General features: G+C 37.9%; 1 protein-coding gene across 1 annotated transcript in view; it reads right to left on the bottom strand.

Moving 5' to 3' along the window:
* Positions 1 to 21,271, bottom strand: part of GTF2I (general transcription factor IIi) — a 74,457-nt gene that overhangs the window by 19,236 nt on the left and 33,950 nt on the right. Inside the window, exons 10-19 of the mRNA XM_059829458.1 lie at positions 20,350 to 20,409; positions 19,535 to 19,591; positions 16,608 to 16,670; positions 14,792 to 14,893; positions 9,912 to 9,977; positions 6,673 to 6,856; positions 4,776 to 4,834; positions 2,814 to 2,885; positions 1,927 to 2,110; positions 1,533 to 1,591 (exon numbers count right to left, since the gene is read on the bottom strand). Of these exons, the coding sequence (XP_059685441.1) occupies positions 1,533 to 1,591; positions 1,927 to 2,110; positions 2,814 to 2,885; positions 4,776 to 4,834; positions 6,673 to 6,856; positions 9,912 to 9,977; positions 14,792 to 14,893; positions 16,608 to 16,670; positions 19,535 to 19,591; positions 20,350 to 20,409 (906 nt within the window). The remainder of the gene's footprint in view (positions 1 to 1,532; positions 1,592 to 1,926; positions 2,111 to 2,813; positions 2,886 to 4,775; positions 4,835 to 6,672; positions 6,857 to 9,911; positions 9,978 to 14,791; positions 14,894 to 16,607; positions 16,671 to 19,534; positions 19,592 to 20,349; positions 20,410 to 21,271) is intronic.

The following is a 21,271-nucleotide window of genomic DNA, read 5'->3' on the forward strand; positions in this document are numbered from 1 at the left end:
ACAAAGAACAATTAACTGCTACTGAGCTAATACAACTCACGGTTGTGGAAAGCATGCATGAAGGAAACCAGACAGATTTTTTTGGTTTCCAAATCATATTTTTGACTAACAAATTACCTGACCTTTTTTATTTCTAGCTTCTTACACTGTCGAGGCAAGATGCATTCATACTTTTTGCGATCTGGCCTACTTATTTGATAGATTTCACAGCTGTTTAACACCTGCACATGTGTTTATACTTATTCACAGGTTGTAGTCCCACTGGCATAGGAACTAGACTGACTAATTTACTTTAAAAAATTAAAATGTTATTGAGGGCACTGGATTATTACTTTGCAACAGAATAACATTTTGCTTTAAAAACGTCTAATATTCCTTAGCAACATAAAGTTTGCATCTGCAGTAAGATGATCCTTGGCCTTTGCCTGGGAAAATGGTTTGCACTGGCTCTAAACCCAAGAGAACATTTGCTGCGTTTACCTGTGCGACATGAAACCTTGGGCCCTGGTAAGCTTTGTGGACACTGATAATAGCAGCCTCACCTATAAGTTAGTGAAAAATGTAACTAGTACAAAAAAGAAATGTTATTCTGAACATTCAAACAGTCTGAGTTTTAAGGATCATGGTCCCTGCATGTCACTTCTTTCAGAAAGAGAATTTTATTAGCTGGTTTTTTACTGCTATCACTGGCACCTACTGTTATTGTCAAATTGGCAGTTATATTAAATTTGACAACAATCGCGGTTTTGGCAACAAAACAAACAAATCAACGCTGCCTTTTCCTTCTGCTCCATATTGAATACAGTGTTTTCTACTGAGCCACCCTCTTGCTCAATATGAGCCTTTTCCTAAAATCCAAATAAAATCCACAATACATTGCGATGACATAAGATGACTACTGATTATATGATTATTAAATCATATTCTTTCCTTTTTTTTCCTGCAGAGAGCTCAACACAATTATTTCCTGAAGCTGCAGTTTGCTTATCCAGTGAAACGGGTGTGGGGAAAAAAACCCCAGGAAGCCCTGGGTCTCGGTTTGTGTTATTACTACTAGCAGATTCATACTCTGGATTGTACACTTCTGTAGCAAGAAAGTATCAATACAGCAATTCAGAGCGTTCGATTGTCTCAGGAAATGAAAAACAATCTGGATTCTCTTCCTGCGTTAGAGGCACTTCACACTTAGAAGTCATTACAATTCCTTACCAACAGAGGCCTGAAAAAATCCCAACAAAGTCAGCTGTGAAATGCTAAGGGGCTCCAGAGCTTTGATTCGGGCCAGGATAGTAACTCCAATTCTCCCAGGCTGCGAAGGTGATCCATTCTAGTTATTCAAAGGCAGCTGGACTACATCACGATCCAGAAAGCCATCCATGTTCATAATGATCAATTTATTCTTTTCAAAGCTCATGAAGAGCATGGCAGCACACTCATCACAAAAGGGTTACTTCTTGAAAATGTTGCATTGATCCAAAGTTGTGTCCCCACCAAATCCTTCCATTCCCACTTGGAGACAGCACCTGTCTTACCTGGGGTGTTCGACCTGGGTTGAATAACTTCGGTTGAAGTGAGAGTTAGCAGCTCCGGCCTGCAACCAGAAAACAAATAATCTGCCCATTCTTGACATAAATTAACCACTAGTACTTATAATGACATGAATCGAAACGTTTGGATTTTTCTATTATGTATTTCATGCTTGTGAAAATACTACAAAGATATTTGGGAAGACTTGCCTGGACTGCATTATAAAGTGGGTATTTGCAAAATACTTAATCTGCCTGTTCGGTAACTAGAGACCGAATGCTTCATGATTTAATGAAACCAAGCGCTTGATTACACAAAGGGTGTTTGTTTGACCTCTTTCTTAAAAAAACAAAACAAAACAAAACCCCAACATGTTTAGGCATTAAAACAAACACTTACCTTTTGATCACAAATTTTATTCTGTTGCCCACTTGAATTATTTTTTCAAGGCGAGGGATTCCATACCAGGAGGGACTCCTAAAGGGGATGTTCTCTGGCAGCCCTTCAACGTAGAGGTCAGTAGGGTGGGCCTCAAATTTCTGGTATGGAACAGCTTTCGGCTCAGTGCTCCCCAAGGCCTCAGCTGTTAGAACAAAATACATCCAGTAACTGGACAGTTTGGCCATCAACCTTCATTAATAGCTAGCTAAGCTACCAAATCTTCAGGCTGTGGCAATCCTGATCTTAGAACCTGGGACAATGCAGGATATCTAAACCCAAGAGTCCAAGTCTCAGCACATCAAGAACACAAAAATTCACCATATTATATTGTGTTGATATGGGCAGTCACAATGCTAGACTGAAGATTACTGGGTTCCTCACTGGGGCACAATATACAGTGGTTTTATCCAAAGTTTTTAATCTATTATAGAGCATCATGCAACATTTTATTCTAGCTCTTATAAAGTCTATTTTTTTTTTTTATTGGAGAGAAGAAAAAAATTCACCCAGAAATGTTCTAATACTAATTTTAATGGCACTGCAATGGATATAAATAAGTAAATGGTTGTTTTATTCACCATCAAAGGAAAAAAAACCCACATAGGAAGGAATGGAGAGCAATTAGAAGTATACATATCAGATTTATAATTTTTTTTAAACTATGAATACCTTGTTGTATAAGCAGTAGAGTAATACATTCTTTTTCACTCAACTGCCAGAATTTAAAATATTTTTTAAAAACGATCAAAGGTCTCATTCATGTAGATGTTCAAAAGAAATAATGAAAGCAACCTTCAAGAAATACAAAGCCATAAAAGAAAAGAAAATAATAATACTGTACTCACCAAACTTTTTACAGAAGAGTTGATCTACCATCTTTCTCAGTTTGGTGATTCTGGCATACCACTCCTCTTTCACTGTATTTGAGAGTAACACAGAACAAAGACAACATTCCCTAATTATTTTGGTTATATTTTCAGTCGTTCAGTTTATAGCAGGCATAACCATCTTGCATTTTCAGGGAACCCAGCAAATACTATGTGGAAGAAGTATGGATTATGGATTCAACTGGGAACTAGGAAAATTAATTATAAAAAATGACAGATTATTAAAACTGTACAAAAATCCATTGAACCAGTGACATCGCTCTTGCTACAAAATAGACACAGTCTATTGGCATGAAGAGCTGCAATGCTTTCATCACCCACCTCCAATCTGTAGATCCCATTTGGAGATGGGATTAGTTTTTTGCTGGTTTCATTTTCTAAAAAATTATCTTGATATTCAGTGCAGAATTTGGTACGCATATGGGATGAAAACTTGCTTTCAAGGCATTTTCACTAAGCACTGACAACCCCAAAGGAAGTTTTTACAGTAGGTGCATATAGCAGTTTGCTCCTTGCTGTATATTCATGTTGAACTTCCAGCATCCATTTCTCCCCATAGGGAGTTTTACTGGGGTTTTATTGGATATGTAATGTACCTGCTTTGTCTTCGTAATTAGTATAACCATATTAAATATGACAAAAACAACAGAGAAAAGGGCTAATTTAAAAGCCCACATAAGAGTACAGTTAAGGTTTAAGACTCAGTCATTAGCCTACCTACTATTTTTGTAGTCGAATTTGGTGCTCGAAGGAACAGTAGGTTATTAAGACTCAAGACACTACGTTAACTTATACCGCAGGAAAAGTTTAATTCCTACACACATGTTAAAGTGTCATCCTTAAGAAATAATTTCTTTGCTTAATTTAGATCCTTAATGTTCACTGTAAGTACAGTCTTTGATACACTTTTTACAACAGAAGACTCTGAGTATATAACACAACATAATGGTGCTGCAGTAGGGCAGATACTACCATTCATATGCTTGCGTCCCTGTCTGAACTGAGAATTTCTCCGGTATTACTAAAAATTCACAGTTCAACCAGGCTGAGGTTGCCAGTTAGCATTTTGGGGTTGGAAGCAATTTGTTTGCTACCATTGGTTCAGGCGTACAAGCTTTCAACACTTGGCTTAATTGGACAATTAAAAAAACACCCTGAAGCCCAAGAGACAGTAGAATACAACTGAAGAGCAAAACAAGTCCAGGAAGTAATTTACCAACTAGTGCTGATGCAAAGGTACGATTCTTTCAAAATTTGATTTTTTTTCCATACTGAACTTTCTTCTCCCAACTTGGAGGGAAATGAGTTCATGGGTGCAATTGTAACAAAAGTCTGTCCTTCTAGTCTTGTTTTTACATGGTCATTTTTGTTACCTTTGGGTGTTTAACAGAGACAAAACATTTAAGAGCATGCATCTGCTGAAAAGCGTTCCTGATGGCACAAGTGGTTAGAATGCATTGCCTTTGCACTACTATGTGAAAATGGAGTCCCATAATCCGAGCAAGTCAGATTCTACAATAATAAACGGCACTATAACCAGTATTATATGTTCATTACTGCATTTCAGTTAATCTAATGTTGCCAAATACCATATACAAGCAATTATTCCGTGATACAGACAGTTCCCTACCCAGTAAACTCTATCAACTATGGAAACTACTGCCTTTTCTCTGTATCTCAGACTAACACTTAGCTCATTGTTTTTCCTTCTGGCCAGCTGAATCAAATCAGTTGGTAGAGTGTTAGCAACACTGGCTTGGATAGCCAGTGGAAAATTGCTGTCACTGCAGCTAAAGAAAATTCAAAACGAGAGGAATTATTTGCAATGTGTTATTAGTAAAAGCAAACAGTAGCCACCACTAAGACTGACAAACAGGAAATCATACTATACTTGTACAACTCACATGTTTGAAGACCTACCTCCTGCAACTGGTTTGTCCAATGGTACGTCTTCTCGTGTCGAATTCAAAAGCTCATGCCTAAAAGATTTAAGATACATGCTTCAACAGTGACACACACTTTGATAAACCAGAAGTTACAGCTTACAGATACAGCCCCTAGTTACCGCTGAAGGATCAGAAAAAAAACAACAGGGGACATCATGATCCCCAACATTAAATTCCAATTAACACCAAAGTATTATAAGAGCTGGTTGGAACCCTACTGACAAAAACGTTTTTCATGCCTGATACTCATATCCACCTGAGCCATAACATTTCATGATAACATACAGATTACATTAAAATTATCTCTGAGGTCTAAGACACACGTCATCAGAAACAAAGATCCAAATCAAAAATTTAACCTTTAAAAATGAAAGTCTCAAAGCAGACATTTCTGTTTCCCAAATACATCTAGTTTTATTCATATTAGAACAACAAAAAAATTAAAAATTCTGACATTTCTCACAGAGCTGAACTGGTTTTTGAGTTGCTCTGGTTACCACACATTACAAAACTGATGAACAGCATAAATTAATTACTGTTAACAACTAAGACATTTTGACAAGAGCAGGTGCCAGCATTGCATAAATATTAAAATCTACGCACAGTATCTGATTTTAAGCGAGAAAAAAGGTAGATCTACACTTCTTCCTCTTTTCTGGTTATCTGCAAGCATTAGGATGACAGAAACTGAACATATACCTCTCAAATTTGAGAAACCAGCACCCGTGCTAAAGGGGCATCATGCACAGAGGCATGGGCTGTCACTACCACAAATTCTGAGCCTGACCACTGCGATCAGCAGATTCCTATCCATTTCGAAAACTCTTGGATTAGGCCCTACACCACTGAACAATAGTAAAATGTCAGCTGTTACTCACAGAAGCTTCATTTAAACTGTAAATGCCCATCTGTGGTGTGAAACATCACATCTGTCTAAAGCGAAGCACCAAACTATAAAAGGTAAATATCCACCCACTACCAAAGCTGCATATCAGTCTGCCACAGTCGTACCCGCAGTACTGGATCTCAAAGCGCTCTGCAGCTCCAAGATCCAGCACTCGGCATCCACAGATGCCAGCATCTCTCCCAGCATGTCCTGAATTCAAGCTCGGTCCAGGCTCCCTTCCAATCCCACCTGCCTTTGCAGAAAGTAACATCAGGGTTCTTCTAGGAAAGACACCAAGGCAAGAAAGGAGAAAAAGAGAAAGGAAGGAGCCCAGAACATCTCATGAGTCTCATAACCTCACTTTAAAAGCACATGATACCCTGCCAGGCTAGCTACAGCAGGCAACTGAGCCCTCAAGCATTTTCTACGTACATCTAAGGTGTCCCTTCATGTATGCTATCTGATCTACCTCCAGACACACCAAGGACACGCATCCAACTAAATCACAGGAACCAGTAGCTATTTTGGCCTCAAGCCTGCCCTGGGAGATGCTATATACAGATACGGCCATAGACACCTTGATACAGCATTCCAGCAAGAAAAAAAAAAAAAAACAAAAAAACCAAAAAGAGCACAAGCTGAAATTTAGGCCAGGATCCTCAGATAGCATAAAATATTCCCAAGTCAATGGCTTTCAACACGTATTACAGCTGCAGAGATTAAAATAGTACAAAGAGATCTGCCCATGACAGGGAAGTCCATAATATTAAAGAGATCTGTCCAGATCTCAGCCACCACTGTGGTGCTCTGGTGATCTGATAAGCAGAATTTATCAGAGTGAACATCAACTAAAAATCACTCATCAGTACTGCAGAGGAATATGTCAGTAGAAATCAGTTTGGAAGTTCTTGAAGATAAAATGAAGCAGAGTGGAGCCAGCAGGAAACAATGAGTAATATAGGGACAAAAATGCAAAATCCCTTACTTTTTAATCACAAACCGGATCCGCTCCTTTGCTAGAAGTATCCTCTCAAGACGGGGAATGCCATACGTGGATGGCCGCCTGAAGGGAATTCCTTCTGGCAGCCCTTCCACATATAAGTCTTCCACATGTGACTGGAAGAGTGGGTATGGGATAGACACGGGACCTTTTGCTTTGATAGCTTGAGCTTTAAGAAAGAAGGAGAATAAAAACATTAGACTAGCTTGTGGCTCTACTCAAATTATCTGTTTGATATCACTCTGAAAAACATCAAAATTAGCAGACAGGCATTAACCCCCTTCAGCACATTTAAAGATGCAAGCTTTCATATTTGTGGGGGTTTGGTTTTGTTTTATAGCAAAAATCACTCTAATTCACAGTAAACAAGCTGCAGACCTGCATACATATGCAGATTCTCCTCTTTTCCCTTTACTCTGTAAACATTTAATAACAGAGACTGCACCTGTTACAGCAAAGTTTCACAGTATTTTCGTTTTGTTTAACAGCACATTTTGAAAGATGAAATTAGCTAGACAATTATAAACGAAGCATGTTTCAGTTCATTAGCTCTGATTATTATTATTTGTTACTACTGTTGGGTTACAAGAGTCATTAATGCCTTGGAGGAGGGGCACACATCCCTTCTTCTGAGTCAATTCCTAAAGCTTCGGTGTATTTTAGAAAGCCAAGCAATCACTAACGAAATAAACAATACGTTTCTAACACCATTGAAAGAAGCATGACCCTACTAATGAAATCTTTGAAGCAAGTGAAAAGCAAATAAAAGATTCACCCACAGCTGGAAAATAACCTCAATGTATTTCTTTAAGTTTTGAGGACCGTAATCGTATCAATACACCTATCAGGCTGGCAAATACTGGAGAACGGCATGATGGTTTGCAAATACCAAGAGGGCCAATTTCTTTACACTCACAAGGGTACGTTCATTTTGTAGGCCATGCAACAAGAATTCGCTATTAGCATCTGACTGGTCTGCAAATAGTTTGGCACATTCTGTTGTTTTGCTATGGAAATGAGATGCAAAAAATTGTTTGAGGAGAGAAAGGCCAAGCTAAGGCCAAATTGGAGTACAGGGATGTCGTGGCAGCCAGCGTTCCTGAAAGCAAAACTACTCAGGGCAACTTTTCAAGCAACTTAACATAACGTGAAAGTGGCCAGTGGTTCAGACGTCAGTGTATACAAAATGCTTACATTAACTCACAAATCCTTAAAAGCAATAAAACAATTTAGGTTTTAAAGGCGTTTGGGTAACATACTCTTTCAACCACTTGGAAGTAGAACAGTTCTAGGTATGTTTATCACAAAACAGGGAAGCTTTGAAAATACTGTATGTATCTTAGTCTTATAGTCTGATGAGAACCAAGTATCAAAATTTTAGAAAACTGTGAGAAGAACTGTCCTTCAACTAGACTTGGTTTCAACTGCCAAATATAAGATGGCCAAAACTGGAGACAGAGAATAGATAGGTACAGAGCAGGACATGAACTTGAAGATGACTCTTAGCAAACACACTAAAGAAACCCTATTCAAACCTACGTCAAAGGAGCTGCAGAACAATCACCAAAAGAGCTGTTGTGTATCACACCAGTTCTTCATTAAAGTAGATTTTTATTGCAGTCATATACCTCCTCCAAGAAATTAAAAAAAAAATATTCTCAGCCTGGAGGCTGTTGTGGCAAGTGGTGAAAAGCATAACAAATCCAGCAGACAAACCTCAGATGGAAACCAGTCTTTGTGAACCACAGCTAGCCTCAGGGAAAAAGACCAAGAACATCACTAAAATCTAGATAACTACACAGCATCAACTAAGAACAGCTTCAGAGTAACAAAAGTCCTGTTTGTTTAAATAAGTAACTAACAACAGGGAAGTTTTTACAAGTCAGAGTCTCTATTTCTCTTAAATCAGCAAATGTTTTGGCAAATACTCTGCAGACAGCCTAAGAACACGATCAGCATCGCATTCTGCAAGTGAGGCTTCTTAGATTTGGAACCTTACACATTTTTGCATAGAAATCCTATTGAATATAGGTTTTATTTTTATGAATGAACCTGTATTTGTGAGCCACTATCTTGTATTTACACTATAAAAAGTAATCCCATTTAGTTTACATCAAAACACAAAAATAAATATATTTTCAGACATGTCAATTGACATTGCTAAAACACTTTGGAGCTCTAGAAGCCAAAAAAATCTGAGGAGCATTCTGGGGATTCTGATATCCACAACTCATTTCAGTAAATGGGAAATTGCATGCCCATATGATAGAAAGAATTGGAATCCGATATGGAATTGGTTTGTGAATCAATGAAATGTTGTCATCCACAGGGAAAAAGGGCATAATTTAATACCATCTGGCCTGCTACAGAAAGTCAGGAATAGCTCTGTATTCAACAGACTCCACAGGAGATTTTTAGGCTGGCTATGTGCAAAGACCAAAACCAAAATTAAAGCAATTCACCACGAACGATGCTCCTTTCTAGAGCAATTAAAATACCATGAACCAGATTCTGAACTGTTTTTACTTGGTGTGAGTTGCTTTCAGTGGGCTGTTTAAATGTCAGATGATAGTCACACCCAGAACATGTAGTAACTCCAGCATCACAAGGTCCATTCTGAAAGTGTTCCCACTTTTCACAGCAGAGGAGCACCACCATTTATTTTGAAATTTTTGCTGATGCTATTTTAGTCTGTGGTATGTGGACACAAAATATGTCTAGGTGCAACATCTGGAGACAAATTCCAAAGTCTAACACGTGTACTTCTTTTTCTCTCCATGAACCATTAACATATAATTGTTGCTTCACTGCCAATCAATCATAATCAGAAAGAAACAATCCATCAGTAGTAACCTCTCCCCAGAGCCATTTTAAAGGATTATTTCACTTAAAGAGTCAGTGTAATTACAGAAAAAAGGCCAGCTCTCTCAAATGTGGGTGGCCCCAGACATGAGCACACTGGAGCTCCAGGAAACTGAGCACAACTGAAAAATAAAATCAATTTTCACACTTAGGTGCCAAACACAGGCACCCGATTTTGAAATTACTCTGCTCATGGAAAAAGCTACTTTTCCTCAGTTTTAGGTCTTCTAATAATATTTAACCCTTTGGTGCTGTCAGTACTTCTGTACTCCTGAGCCAACAAGAAGATGCATGCCAAAGAGCTGTGATTTACGGTGTTAAAGGACTGGAGGCAATTGTTTGGAAAGGAGTCTAACACATACCGTATTTTTTTTCAAACAGCTCTTCAACTTGCTTTCTCAAGTCTGTAATTCGTGCATTCCATTTCTCTGCAAAGAAAAGAGGAGGACATGTCAGAGTACAAATGAAACTGATATTTCTTGTAAAACTTATGTTACCACTAACTAAAATATGCAGTGTGCTTTTACTCCTCACTCGCATACAGGTGCCTGTGGAGTATGGTATAGGCTATACCATATAAAATGGATACATTCAGAAAGAAAAAAGGATAGAATAAAATGTTTAAGATTACCTCCAAAACTTGTGCAGATGTTAAATCAAGTTTAAAAAAATAAAAGGACATAAACCAGGCTGAAGTAACTCCAAAAATGGTTTCCCTTTGAAAGCTCGGTCAGCAGCTCTCACTACCATCAGGGGTAAAGTCAGTTTGCAGCCGCTGTTGACAGTTATCTAAATCCAGGCGCTGAAAAGCTTAATTAGTAAAGCTTGATAAAGCTTACAGCGAGTACATGAAGTTGTTTTGGCGCAAATCTGTACGGCTATCTGGGTCAGAAGGCATCATGCCATCCTCTGCCTTAATCCAGTATTTCTCCAAGTCCTGATGATGCAAAACATCCCCAGAAATCCTGTTTCTGACAGAAGATGCAGGCTTGAGACAGAAGTTAGCCAAATCCAATCGTGTGTTCCATGGAGAGCTGGACTAAACGGCAGAATTTTAACATCTAATTTTCTGCCTGTGACAGAATGCACACATTTTCACAGCTTTTTGTACTATCTCAATGCTTTTAGGAAAATGCCACAACTCTTTTGTAGATGGTACCAGATGCTGGCTGGCCTTTATGAATGAGTTAATAAGCAAGTGTACTTACAGCTTATTTCTTGCACCAAAGACTTGAATCTAGTAACTTCAGAGGTCAAAAAATGAGGCCATTCAAGCTATTACGCTGCCAGTTGTCAAAAAACTCTTATCTCAGATGAGGGAGGATTGAATTTTGAGTCCGTATCAAAAGGGTTTTAAATATTCATTCTCAGACCAATGTATACAACTTGGGTGGCCATTTTTAAGCTTCTAGTTTTTCAGTGTAATTTCATGGATATCAAGAGAACAGCATGCTTCAGATGTGGGCAAGAATACGGCCTTGGTTAGAGGGGAGAGGGTGTTTTGGCACACTGCCTCTCATCCAGACATAAACTCTTCACCTAGTGACCTGGCATATCACCTACATCAATTAACCTGTTTATATTTTGAAATAACATCCTTGTGGGTAAATCCATATAATTGCTTCTGCCACCCTTTTTACTGCTATCCTGTAGTACACAACTTCTTAGCTGATAAACACAGCTTGAGTTCAATGTTTTCTACTCCTGTGTCACTTCAACCTTACAGTATTTCCCTCTAACTTCAGATGAATAGCCAGATGAACCTCTTTCTGATTCCAGCACAACCACCAATGGCATTTTTTGTTGACCTACAGAACAATGGATTAACAGCAGCTTTACCAGTACGAGTCAGGAAAATACGAGTCAGAATTTACTGGCTTACAGGGGAAACTCTACTTTACTCAACAGAGCTGGTGAACACACATGGACAGTCCTGGGACAAGGGTTTTGAAAGGCACCTGTGTGACTCCAGATTGTAACCCTGGGGAAAGTGTCAGAGAGTTGAGATCCCTTCAGTTCATCATGCTCTGAGGCAGATCCAGCAAACAACCTCCTCTAAAACTCAGGCTGGTTTTCATCAGAGGGAGAACAGCCAGAAAGAATGTCATGCCATATTACAAAGCAACCATACGAAAGTATACAAATAATACTGTTTTGAATATTGGTTGTTGCTGCAATTTTAGGAGAAGCTTCTCCCACACAGCCCGGTCTCCCTCTGCTTGTTAGCATGCTGACGAGAGTGTTCCTACAGGGGCCATTAAGTTGTCAAGGGTTCATTTTTCTCAGTTACCAAACCCAACAATCACTGGCCAAATATTCCACGTGGATATTTCAAGCAACTCCTTCCATGCCCCTCTCCCTCCAATGGAAACACTACAGGGATTAATAATCAAATGCACCACAAAACAGGCATGTTTATTTGGAATGGTGCATACACAGAGAATAGGCAATTGAAAAAAAAAAAAAAAATCCTAAACTGGGTCACATTTTCATCAGCACACTGTTTTTTAGCTACTTTTGTATTTTATGAGTAAATTGCCAAGTTAGGCTACAGAGACAAAATTCAGAGGGGTTATCAGGTAACTGGCATTATTTTTAGGCAGATGGTCAGCATTATTAACCCCTTGGATTCAGACCAATTACTGTAAAAACATTACTTTGTCACACACTTTGTGCTTGTGTAGCAAAGTTGAAGACGTACCACAAAGCTAAGCTGATATTCTGATTTGGTAATCACTCTGCAAAGCAGTTTCGTTTTCCGGTAGGCACCAAGATAAGTGGTGGTTTCCTTCTACTCCTATATATACACCTTCTGATACACGCGAAACACCATCCCCATTAAAAAACAACCCTGAAAACTTCCCCAGCCCGTCCACAGTCTCTTCAATTCACCCCATTCTCTGCTCCAGATAACATCCACTACAGTACGGGCAACGTGCACAGTGCACACAAAATGATGCTCAGGTACTAAGCATATTCCTACTCCCATCAACATGCCACACAGTGATCTGTGGGGCAATAAAATAGAAAACACACAGCAAGTCTAAGCATACTGCAGGCTGGCAAAACCTGTGTGTTCACCAGCGTGTCAAAATGGGGAAAAACTATACACATTTTCCATCACTGTCATAGCGAGGCAACAGCTAAGGGGATTTTTTTCCCACTAAAATGGCATGACACAACTGCAAGACACAACTTGAAGCTTCTGAGCTTTTGATAAAATCTCTAAGAAAACAAAAAAATGTTGCGGGAAGAGATTTTTACTGACAACATCAGTTCCTTTCAGCAAAGATATTTTTAACCTTAAATACTTGGTTCAGAAATATTTTTTAAATCCAACCTCCCTGCCCAAAGATGATCGGTTTCTATCAAGCATTTTACCAGACACTTTTCATTCCTCCCCATGGTTACAATTACTCTGTTTTCCACTTTGTTTTCCTGTTTGCACGAAACTAAGAGCACAGCATATTATTCACCCTTTTTCTCGGGCCACTTGGGGTACCTGATCTCTGACTCAATCAAGACATACAGGAAGTCTCTCCAACTCACAGCTATCAAACATCTGGATCTCATCAGTGTTATGTAAAATACTGAAAGTCCTTATCAGATGAGACAGATTTCTCTCCGAAGCATCTACACCTCCTTTCCAGTCTTCTGAGTGCACGTGCCTTTGTCATCCTGCAGCTATTCATGATAGAATTAAACACCTCCTTTCTCCTGTCCAGTTATCTAATACTAGACTTCATTAGACAAAAGTGCAAAGTCTTCTGAAATGTCCAAACAGCAGCACTGCAACTACCAACAGTTGCTCTTTTTTAATTACAGCAGATAAAGTCTATTTTTCCAAAGTTTCTCACATTCATTTTGTGTTTTAGCCAGACCTTGCAACATTATAGAAATACTGCTTTCTGTAGGAGAACCCCAGAAGTGAATAAGGGGCAATAACCTCAATACAATTTAGGGAGCCTAGGAATAAAGATCTCTGAATAACCCGTGAGCTGCAAACACTGTAATCTAACTGCACGGCAGGTGGGTAAGAGCAAAGCTTCCTTGAGAACAGCGCAGAGATAATCTACCAAGTCAACTCAGAAGCCACAGCAAGCAGGTAAGCTGTGAGATGTTCTTTAACTAGTGTTTCAACATTGCAAGCTCAACTCAAACTTTTATCATCCTAATATTTTATTACCTTTGCTCTCCACGGCTAATCAATCTCACTGTTTATTCCCTTCAAACACTGCTGGCCTGCCAAGCTTAGATTCTGTTTTCTACTAAGGGAATATTTTCTAGCAAAAGCTTCTGCAGTATTAACTGCTCAATCTTCTCGTCTACTTATGTTGCCATTGTGTTCTCCTGACCCAACCCACATCAACTAATACTACATGTGGAACTGCCTGTTAGTATTAATGAACTTTCAAGAATAGAGCTCTCAGCAATGTTTTATTCATTTTCACTAAAATTAGCATGAAATAACATGTTTCACGCAAAACAGATGTCAGAAGAGGTTCCATAGGGATTTTTCAATTGACCTCAAATCCCAGCATTCCTAATAAACATCTCAAACACCAGGACATATTCCTGATTGCGCAGAACCTTACAGAAGTATACAGATTCAAGGAATATCTGCCCAGAAACCAAACCAAACCAAGAAATAAAGGAGAGGTATGGGGCTGCAACAAATCACATGGGAAGTATCTTAAGCCAGAATAACTACAGTGTGTGGATGCATTTCTGCAGTGAGAACTCTACATAAGGTATCATGAAAGAACACTACCAAAAAGACCCAACTTTTTGTGTGTCCACAGGGATCAAGGCAAGCTATTCAGCGTAACAGTCCTTTGGTTACCTTCCCAAACGTGGCTCCCCTCAGCACATCTTCATTGTTCACAGCACATATCAAGAAAGACCAGCTAGACAGGCTCCTGACCTCTGGTTTGCGATAATTCAGCATACTAGTAAGTTCAGTCTTATCTTCTCGTCCAAGAAATCAGCTGGCAAAAATCTAGATTTATTTTTATTTTATTAAATTACTTGCAGTGTCTATTTAGATGGTCACTTTGAATAATAAGAAACAACAGAGGTAGCCTATGATGATGATTATACTGCTGCAATATATCAACAAAGAGCCCTGGGCTCTTAAATAAATACTTGCACTGGCATGTCTCACTCCTGCAGTGTGAAATTGTCTAATACCTTTTTATAAAACAAAGCAGAGAGACAAAATAATCTTGAATTTTTATCTTACCAAAATTGAACTCTCTCACTTTTCTTCTCCCAGTATTGGCAGCTTCATTAGCTGACTCTGTGTTCTTCGGTCTCTTGTTAGGGGGCAAGTAGTCATCATCATCTTAAAGAAACATAAAAATATCACTGTTTTAATGTCCAGAGAACTTATGTGCAACGTTGGAAGTGCTTTGAATTTCAAAGCTCTAATGCAAGTATTGAACTGTGCTTTATCAGGGCATGAAATTTTGCAACAAATTACTTATCTGAGTAACTTTAGAAGGCTACTGGCCTGTGTAGGAAGAATTTGCGTAAGAGAGCCAGCACAAGGCATAAAATAGCAAAAAGTAAAGCTTCTTCTGCACTTCCTAAGGAAAACAATATTGTGTTCTGAAACATGACTGCACATCTCATGATCATAAAATGACCACGCAACAGCAAAAGAAATCAGGAAATAAATTGTGCAGGTGTAGACTACATTTTTTTATCTAATTGGAAGTATCCTTCCACTAATAAGTCTTCAAACACAGTACCTAAGTTTGATCTCAAAGAGCCTGAAGGTGCTAAAACCAGTTTCAAACCAATGTAAAACTGATGGATGTAACTGTAATCCATTTTAACAGGTCAGCCCTACCTCAAACACACACAAACAGACAGAGGAGGAAAACTGCAAACCCTAGGTGTTTTTCAGTGAGTTGCTACTTAGCCAATCCAAAACATTACTTTGCCTACCAGTTAATGAGTTTTTAAGACTGTCCAATTACCAATACCTGCAACCTTACAGAAAAGAAATGGTTAAAGCAGACAAAGAAAATTAAAGTTAATTTCACATAGGGAATAGCATCTGCCCAGGTCACCAGGGGTACAGTTTACTTTGGAAGAATAATATAACGTATTGACAACTTTTGCACCTATGCAGTTGTTCTATATTCTGTTAGACAAAACCTTTTCAGAGCATTTTTACTATTGTGGTAAAAGCCTTTACATATACACAGAACTTAATGACTATTCTCTTACTACCTTTTCTGTTGAGGTAATGTAAGAATTCTTTTACTGCTGGATTATAAAAAGGTGAAAGTAATGCCAGAAGTGTCAACTTTGTCCTAAAATGCATGGCCTAATTTCTAAATTGCTAATTTGGTGATCTTAATCTTACCCATTCCAGAAGCAAGCATTGCAAAAGCCAATCTCAGAAGTGTTTTAAAGCAGTTACAGGACATGTAATTCACAAATATAAGAAATACAGCTGACTTCCAATCAATATCCTAGCATGAAAACAACATGGATACTGGTTAGTGGCTTTAGTGCCATTTAGATGAGAAAGGGAGGTAGTAAGTATAAAGGTTTTTATCTCATATTTATCAATATTAGGCAAATAAATTGAAGCTTCACTTACACCACCTGTAACACATCATATCTGTTACGGTACAATTCTTCCCAGAAGCTAGTGTTAACTAGAAATTTTATGTAACTACAGCGTATTATAAAACAACACATTCTTCAGAAAGTATGTTGTAAAATCTTCTTAAAATCTAAATTAATGGCTGTTAACTAATGAGATTTCTTCATTACCAATGCTTGAAAAATATGGGAAAGATGCAAATCTCTGTCATGCATCATTTCAAAACCAGCCCAGTAAGTCCAATACATTTCAGTATATTGTGGTTCTTATAAAACTTCTGGACTAGATATGTTTACCAAGCAGTGCATGATCCAAGCTGCAGTCAACAATGGCACATAACCCTATTTATTCAGTGCCAAGTAACACAGGCATTATAAAACATTTTTTGGACATAAAAATGCCCAACAGACTGAAACCAATGAACTGGAGAACTAACCTTCGATGGTGACCTCGACCTCAGGGTCCTCACTTGTTTCTGAAGGAGCATGCTGGGAGGAATCTGAAGGGTAGAAAAACAGGACTGCTGAGTGATGGACACAGGGAAGATTTTTAACCAAACACTCCATGATTTTGTGTTTAAACTAACACTTGCCAAAGAAGCCCCTGGCTCACTGAAACATTCTGCATTCACAGCGTGCAACAAAAACAGAAGCAAAGATATTTTACCATAAGCCTTTAAGCAGTTCTAGACAAGGGTAAAGAAGCAGGGATTATACTTGCTAAATTGCATGTGCAAGCAGTGCAGAGTTGGTGTTAATGACAGTAGGAAATTCCTTCTTCTTGGCTTAACAGGATTAATACAATCATAAATATTTTTCCCTTTGTTATCAAGTATTACTGAAAATATAAACAAAGGCTGTGTGCCCCTACAGATGATACGTTTCTTTACCATTTATACAGACTCGTAGTTGTTGCACTATAATGATTTCTGTAACAGTCTGCAAGGCCAACAGTGAAAAATGAGAGCGAAATTCGTAATCACAGTGCTTTCGTTGGGGAGGTCTGCACCAACATAATAAATAGGATTAGGCCTATCAATACTTGGTGGGAGAAAGAGCAATTGGCATTTAACTGCAGTAAAGTTAAAAAAAGTGAAGCCAATTATATTGGAAAGTCTTTCAAAACTAAGTAGCAGTGTATGAAGGAATATATTTTAATTATTCTGGCAAAGTAATGCTGCGGTTGTGCATTTTGAAGAGTATCTTCTTTCAGATCCTTGTAAGCTGGAAGTATGACATCACTTCGGGAGCAAGTCTGAAGGAATCTCCCCTTTCCACAGCTCTTCATGTGACCGTGTGTATAGTAGAGATTCAGCAGTATCTACTGAAACACCTTAATTAGAATGTATTTGAACTATGTCAAGTATGTCGTCTAGCTCATGGAAAACATAGTATGATGTTTTGATCTAATTCAGAGTGAGTGCTGGGTGAACTAGCAAATGCAAAGCACAACAAAAGGAAAGAATTAGGAGGAAATGGTCTTTTAGTAGATGTGAACATAAAGTATGGTCATAAAAATAACTATCACATCAACTGATCGTTTAGAACCTTTTTTTGAAAGCATCAGAAAAGTTTTAAAAAAATAAGTAAATAAATACAATTTTTGGAAATTTAGGAACAGCCACAAAGACTGGCAAATGGTCCATCCAGTCCAGTACCAAATCCCTACGAAACATGCAAAAAGGTCAAAGCAGATGGTAACAAAGTTCTGGAAGAAAACTCCCAGACGGGACATTTCTTCTTAATTCATATTAAACCAACTAGTTTAAACACTGAAGTGTATCTTTTTTAACAAAGTAGTATCATCACTAGGTATTTTTTGATCTTAGGTAAATTCCCACAGCTCCTAAGCAGCAGCCTTCTTCACAGTTCTAAATGCTGTCATTCACTGGCACTGTCTCCAGTTTCTCAAATATGATTTCATTCAGTTTAAAACAATTTATTTTGATGCACATAACCTTAACTTTCTGATTGCTGAATTTCAACACCACCATGCTCCCCACTCATCCAATCTCACTAAGACCTCAGACACCTTTATCAGCTACAGCTAATCTGGGGGATTCCGGCCACACGTTAATTTTGCCACTTCCTTTTTCACCATCTTGTCAAGTTTACTGGAAGGGAAAAACAGTGAAAACCACCAGTGATATACACCAAAAGATATGTTTGCACATCCCTCTGATGTTTTGCTTTGCATAAAACAATCATTGCTGCAAATCTTCTGCACCACAGGCTGTAGCTTTCAGACAAACTTTCGGATGAACTTTAAATGCCTATTATATGTATTTCTTTAACAACAGTTAAAAGGATATACACCAAAGACTTCATAAAATCCAAACATTATCATCGATTTTTCTTTCACACTCATTTTTGTGAGGATCAGCAATAAATAATTTTATTTTACAGAACCCAGACAAGACTGCCTATGCTGTATGCCTATTTAAACAACAAACGAAATTTAAGACTGTTACCTGCAATTTTTAATCACTGCCTATAGACCTTTTTATAAATACTAACCTTTACAAGCAACAGGTTTATTCTGTTCAGCAAAACCAGGCTGCAACTTGCAGCACATCTCGTATAGAAACTTGCAAAGGAGAACAGCTTTGAGAAAGGGGTGCGTAACAAAACCATATTCTGACACTAAGGGCCACACTCAGCATCTGTAACTATAAAATTCTACATAGTCAGAACCAAAGCAAAGTCAGAGTCTCGGTCTTTTCGTATCATACATCCCTTTCCTCAGGCTCTCTCTTCACAGTCAGGCATAAAGCTCACAGCATTATGCTTAGGAAAACAAACTACCTGGATTATTTCTTCTCAAATAAGTAGAGTTAAAAGTGCAGTCAGCAAGAGCAAAGAACTTTATTCTCCTTTATCAAGAGAAATGCTTTTAAATTTCATGTAATGGTACCCTTAACTATGCTGATATTTATCTTTAAAGCAAAACTAATGTGATTTGCAAGAATGAGTATTGCTGCTAGCATAACTTGGCCTTAAATACTCACAACTCAGGTTTGAGAGTCAGGTGCTTAGAATGAAACTAGCTGCAGAATGATGTACTTTTAACATCATGTTAAAGCATTAAATGTTGGGTGACAAGCACCTTACAAATGCAATTTATGATTTAAAAGAATGATGACTCTCATCACAACTTGCTTGTAGTAAGCCACAGAGTGGCATGATCTGGGAGATTAAAAGCAAAACAAAACAAAAAACCCCAAAAGCCAACCTTGTGGAAATGTGGAAAGAAAATGGTTGGAGAAGATGTACAACTTCAAGGTGCCATCTTTTAAAATATTTCTGTAAAATAATATCCAATGATGTTACTTTATTCTTATGAAAAACATTTCATATCTCTAACCTTCTACTGGTATTTCCACATCTGTTCCTTCACTGCAATCGGAACCCTGGTGGCTTCCTTTAGACGAATATAAAGTAAAAAACATACCATAGTAAAAATACAAAAGTAACTTTTAACATCGACTATTCAATGCAAGGATTTTCATAAGCGAAAAATCCAGAACTATCATGTTCACATGTACAACATTCAGAAGGCTCAATTTTTGCATCTTAAATTCATGACAGCAGAAGAACCCTGACGTTATAAAGAAATTCACGGGTTGAAATGCAGATTAGTATTTTCTAGTGTTTGCAAATGGGCAAACCAGTGTTTTTCATACAGACTGTAAGAAGCTGAAAAAAAATGTAAAATTTTGAGTAAATTTATGTCAGATATTGTTCATATACAGTAAGGAACTCCTTCCACTAAACACAGACTTTCCATATACTTTGTTCTGTATATACCCATTCACCTCACATACAGCTGAAAGAAAGAAATGATCAAGTTGTTCTCATAATACATAAGCAGAAGTTTATTAAACTTTATAACCAATTATGAAACAGACTGAATTTCATGAGAAGCATCAACATGCACAAATTACTAGTGCTTTAGTGATCAACCTGATGTTGCTTTTTGAATTTAGAAAAGAAAGGAGATTCCCTTCTATATGTCTCTCTACTTCGACACCTGAAAATTAAGGCCACTGAAATTGTCATTTCTGTTGAAGTTGCAATACCCTAACTCTTACTTCAAATCACGGAAGCAGAGCCTTGAAACGTAAAACTCACATTCAATTTCCAAAACAGATGTGGGAAAAATACAACTAAAAGATCTACCTGTGTAACTTTTTGCAAGAGCAATTTTTTCATCCATCTCTGACGTTTCGGAGGGGCCTGCTTGGGAACAAAGAGAACGGCTTTTAAATTGTGTCTCACAACAAACACGTCTTCCCAGTCCATAGAGGAATTTGCCAAATAACTCTTAACTTCATCTATCATACGCTCATTTCATACTTTCTGTAATATTGAACTTAGGAAAGACCATGTCAAATATTAAGAATATATACATCCTTATTCATCTAGTTCAACAGAATAAAAATGTTGAGGGGCTAATGGCAGGGGGGTGCACTTCTTGGACTACTGAAGAGTCAGAGACTCAGCAGAACAGCAGGTTTTCAATTTTTTTGGTGTTAATAAACTGATTTTAAAGCATGAAATGTTGATGGTTCTGTCTTTTTTCAATGAATTTTTAATCAGCTAAATCTTTTTCCTGTTTGTTAAAATTTGTATTCCTAGGGAGTCCTTTTTGACTTCAACATTTCTACTTACATTAAACAGACAAATTCAGAGATTAAAATCATTTATGACACTTCAAGGTTGTTTGCTTTTCATCACAACAGCTCTTTTGATGGCTATATACGGACTGCTTTAAAAAGGTTGTTGCAGCACACAAATGACACTTAAAAGATTAAATTAACACGCCTAAAAATCCTACTGCTTAATGCAGTTACACTGAAAAGAGTGAACAGCTTACAGCCCAAATGGCTTCACACTGAGCAAGAGATCATTCTATACCACAAAAATAGCACAGGTATATAAAACTAGCCTATGTGTTGCATATGGGACTGTATAGGACTAACTGGAACCGAAGGACTTGGACTAATTGCTCTGCGTAAATCCAATCATTGCTGTGTTCATTTGCAAAAGCAATCTACAGAAGATCATAGAGCTCCCCAGAAATTAGAGCTGTTTAGAGGTA

This window comes from Gavia stellata, chromosome 25 (genome assembly GCF_030936135.1).
Source record: "Gavia stellata isolate bGavSte3 chromosome 25, bGavSte3.hap2, whole genome shotgun sequence".
In the NCBI taxonomy this organism is placed as follows: domain Eukaryota; kingdom Metazoa; phylum Chordata; class Aves; order Gaviiformes; family Gaviidae; genus Gavia; species Gavia stellata.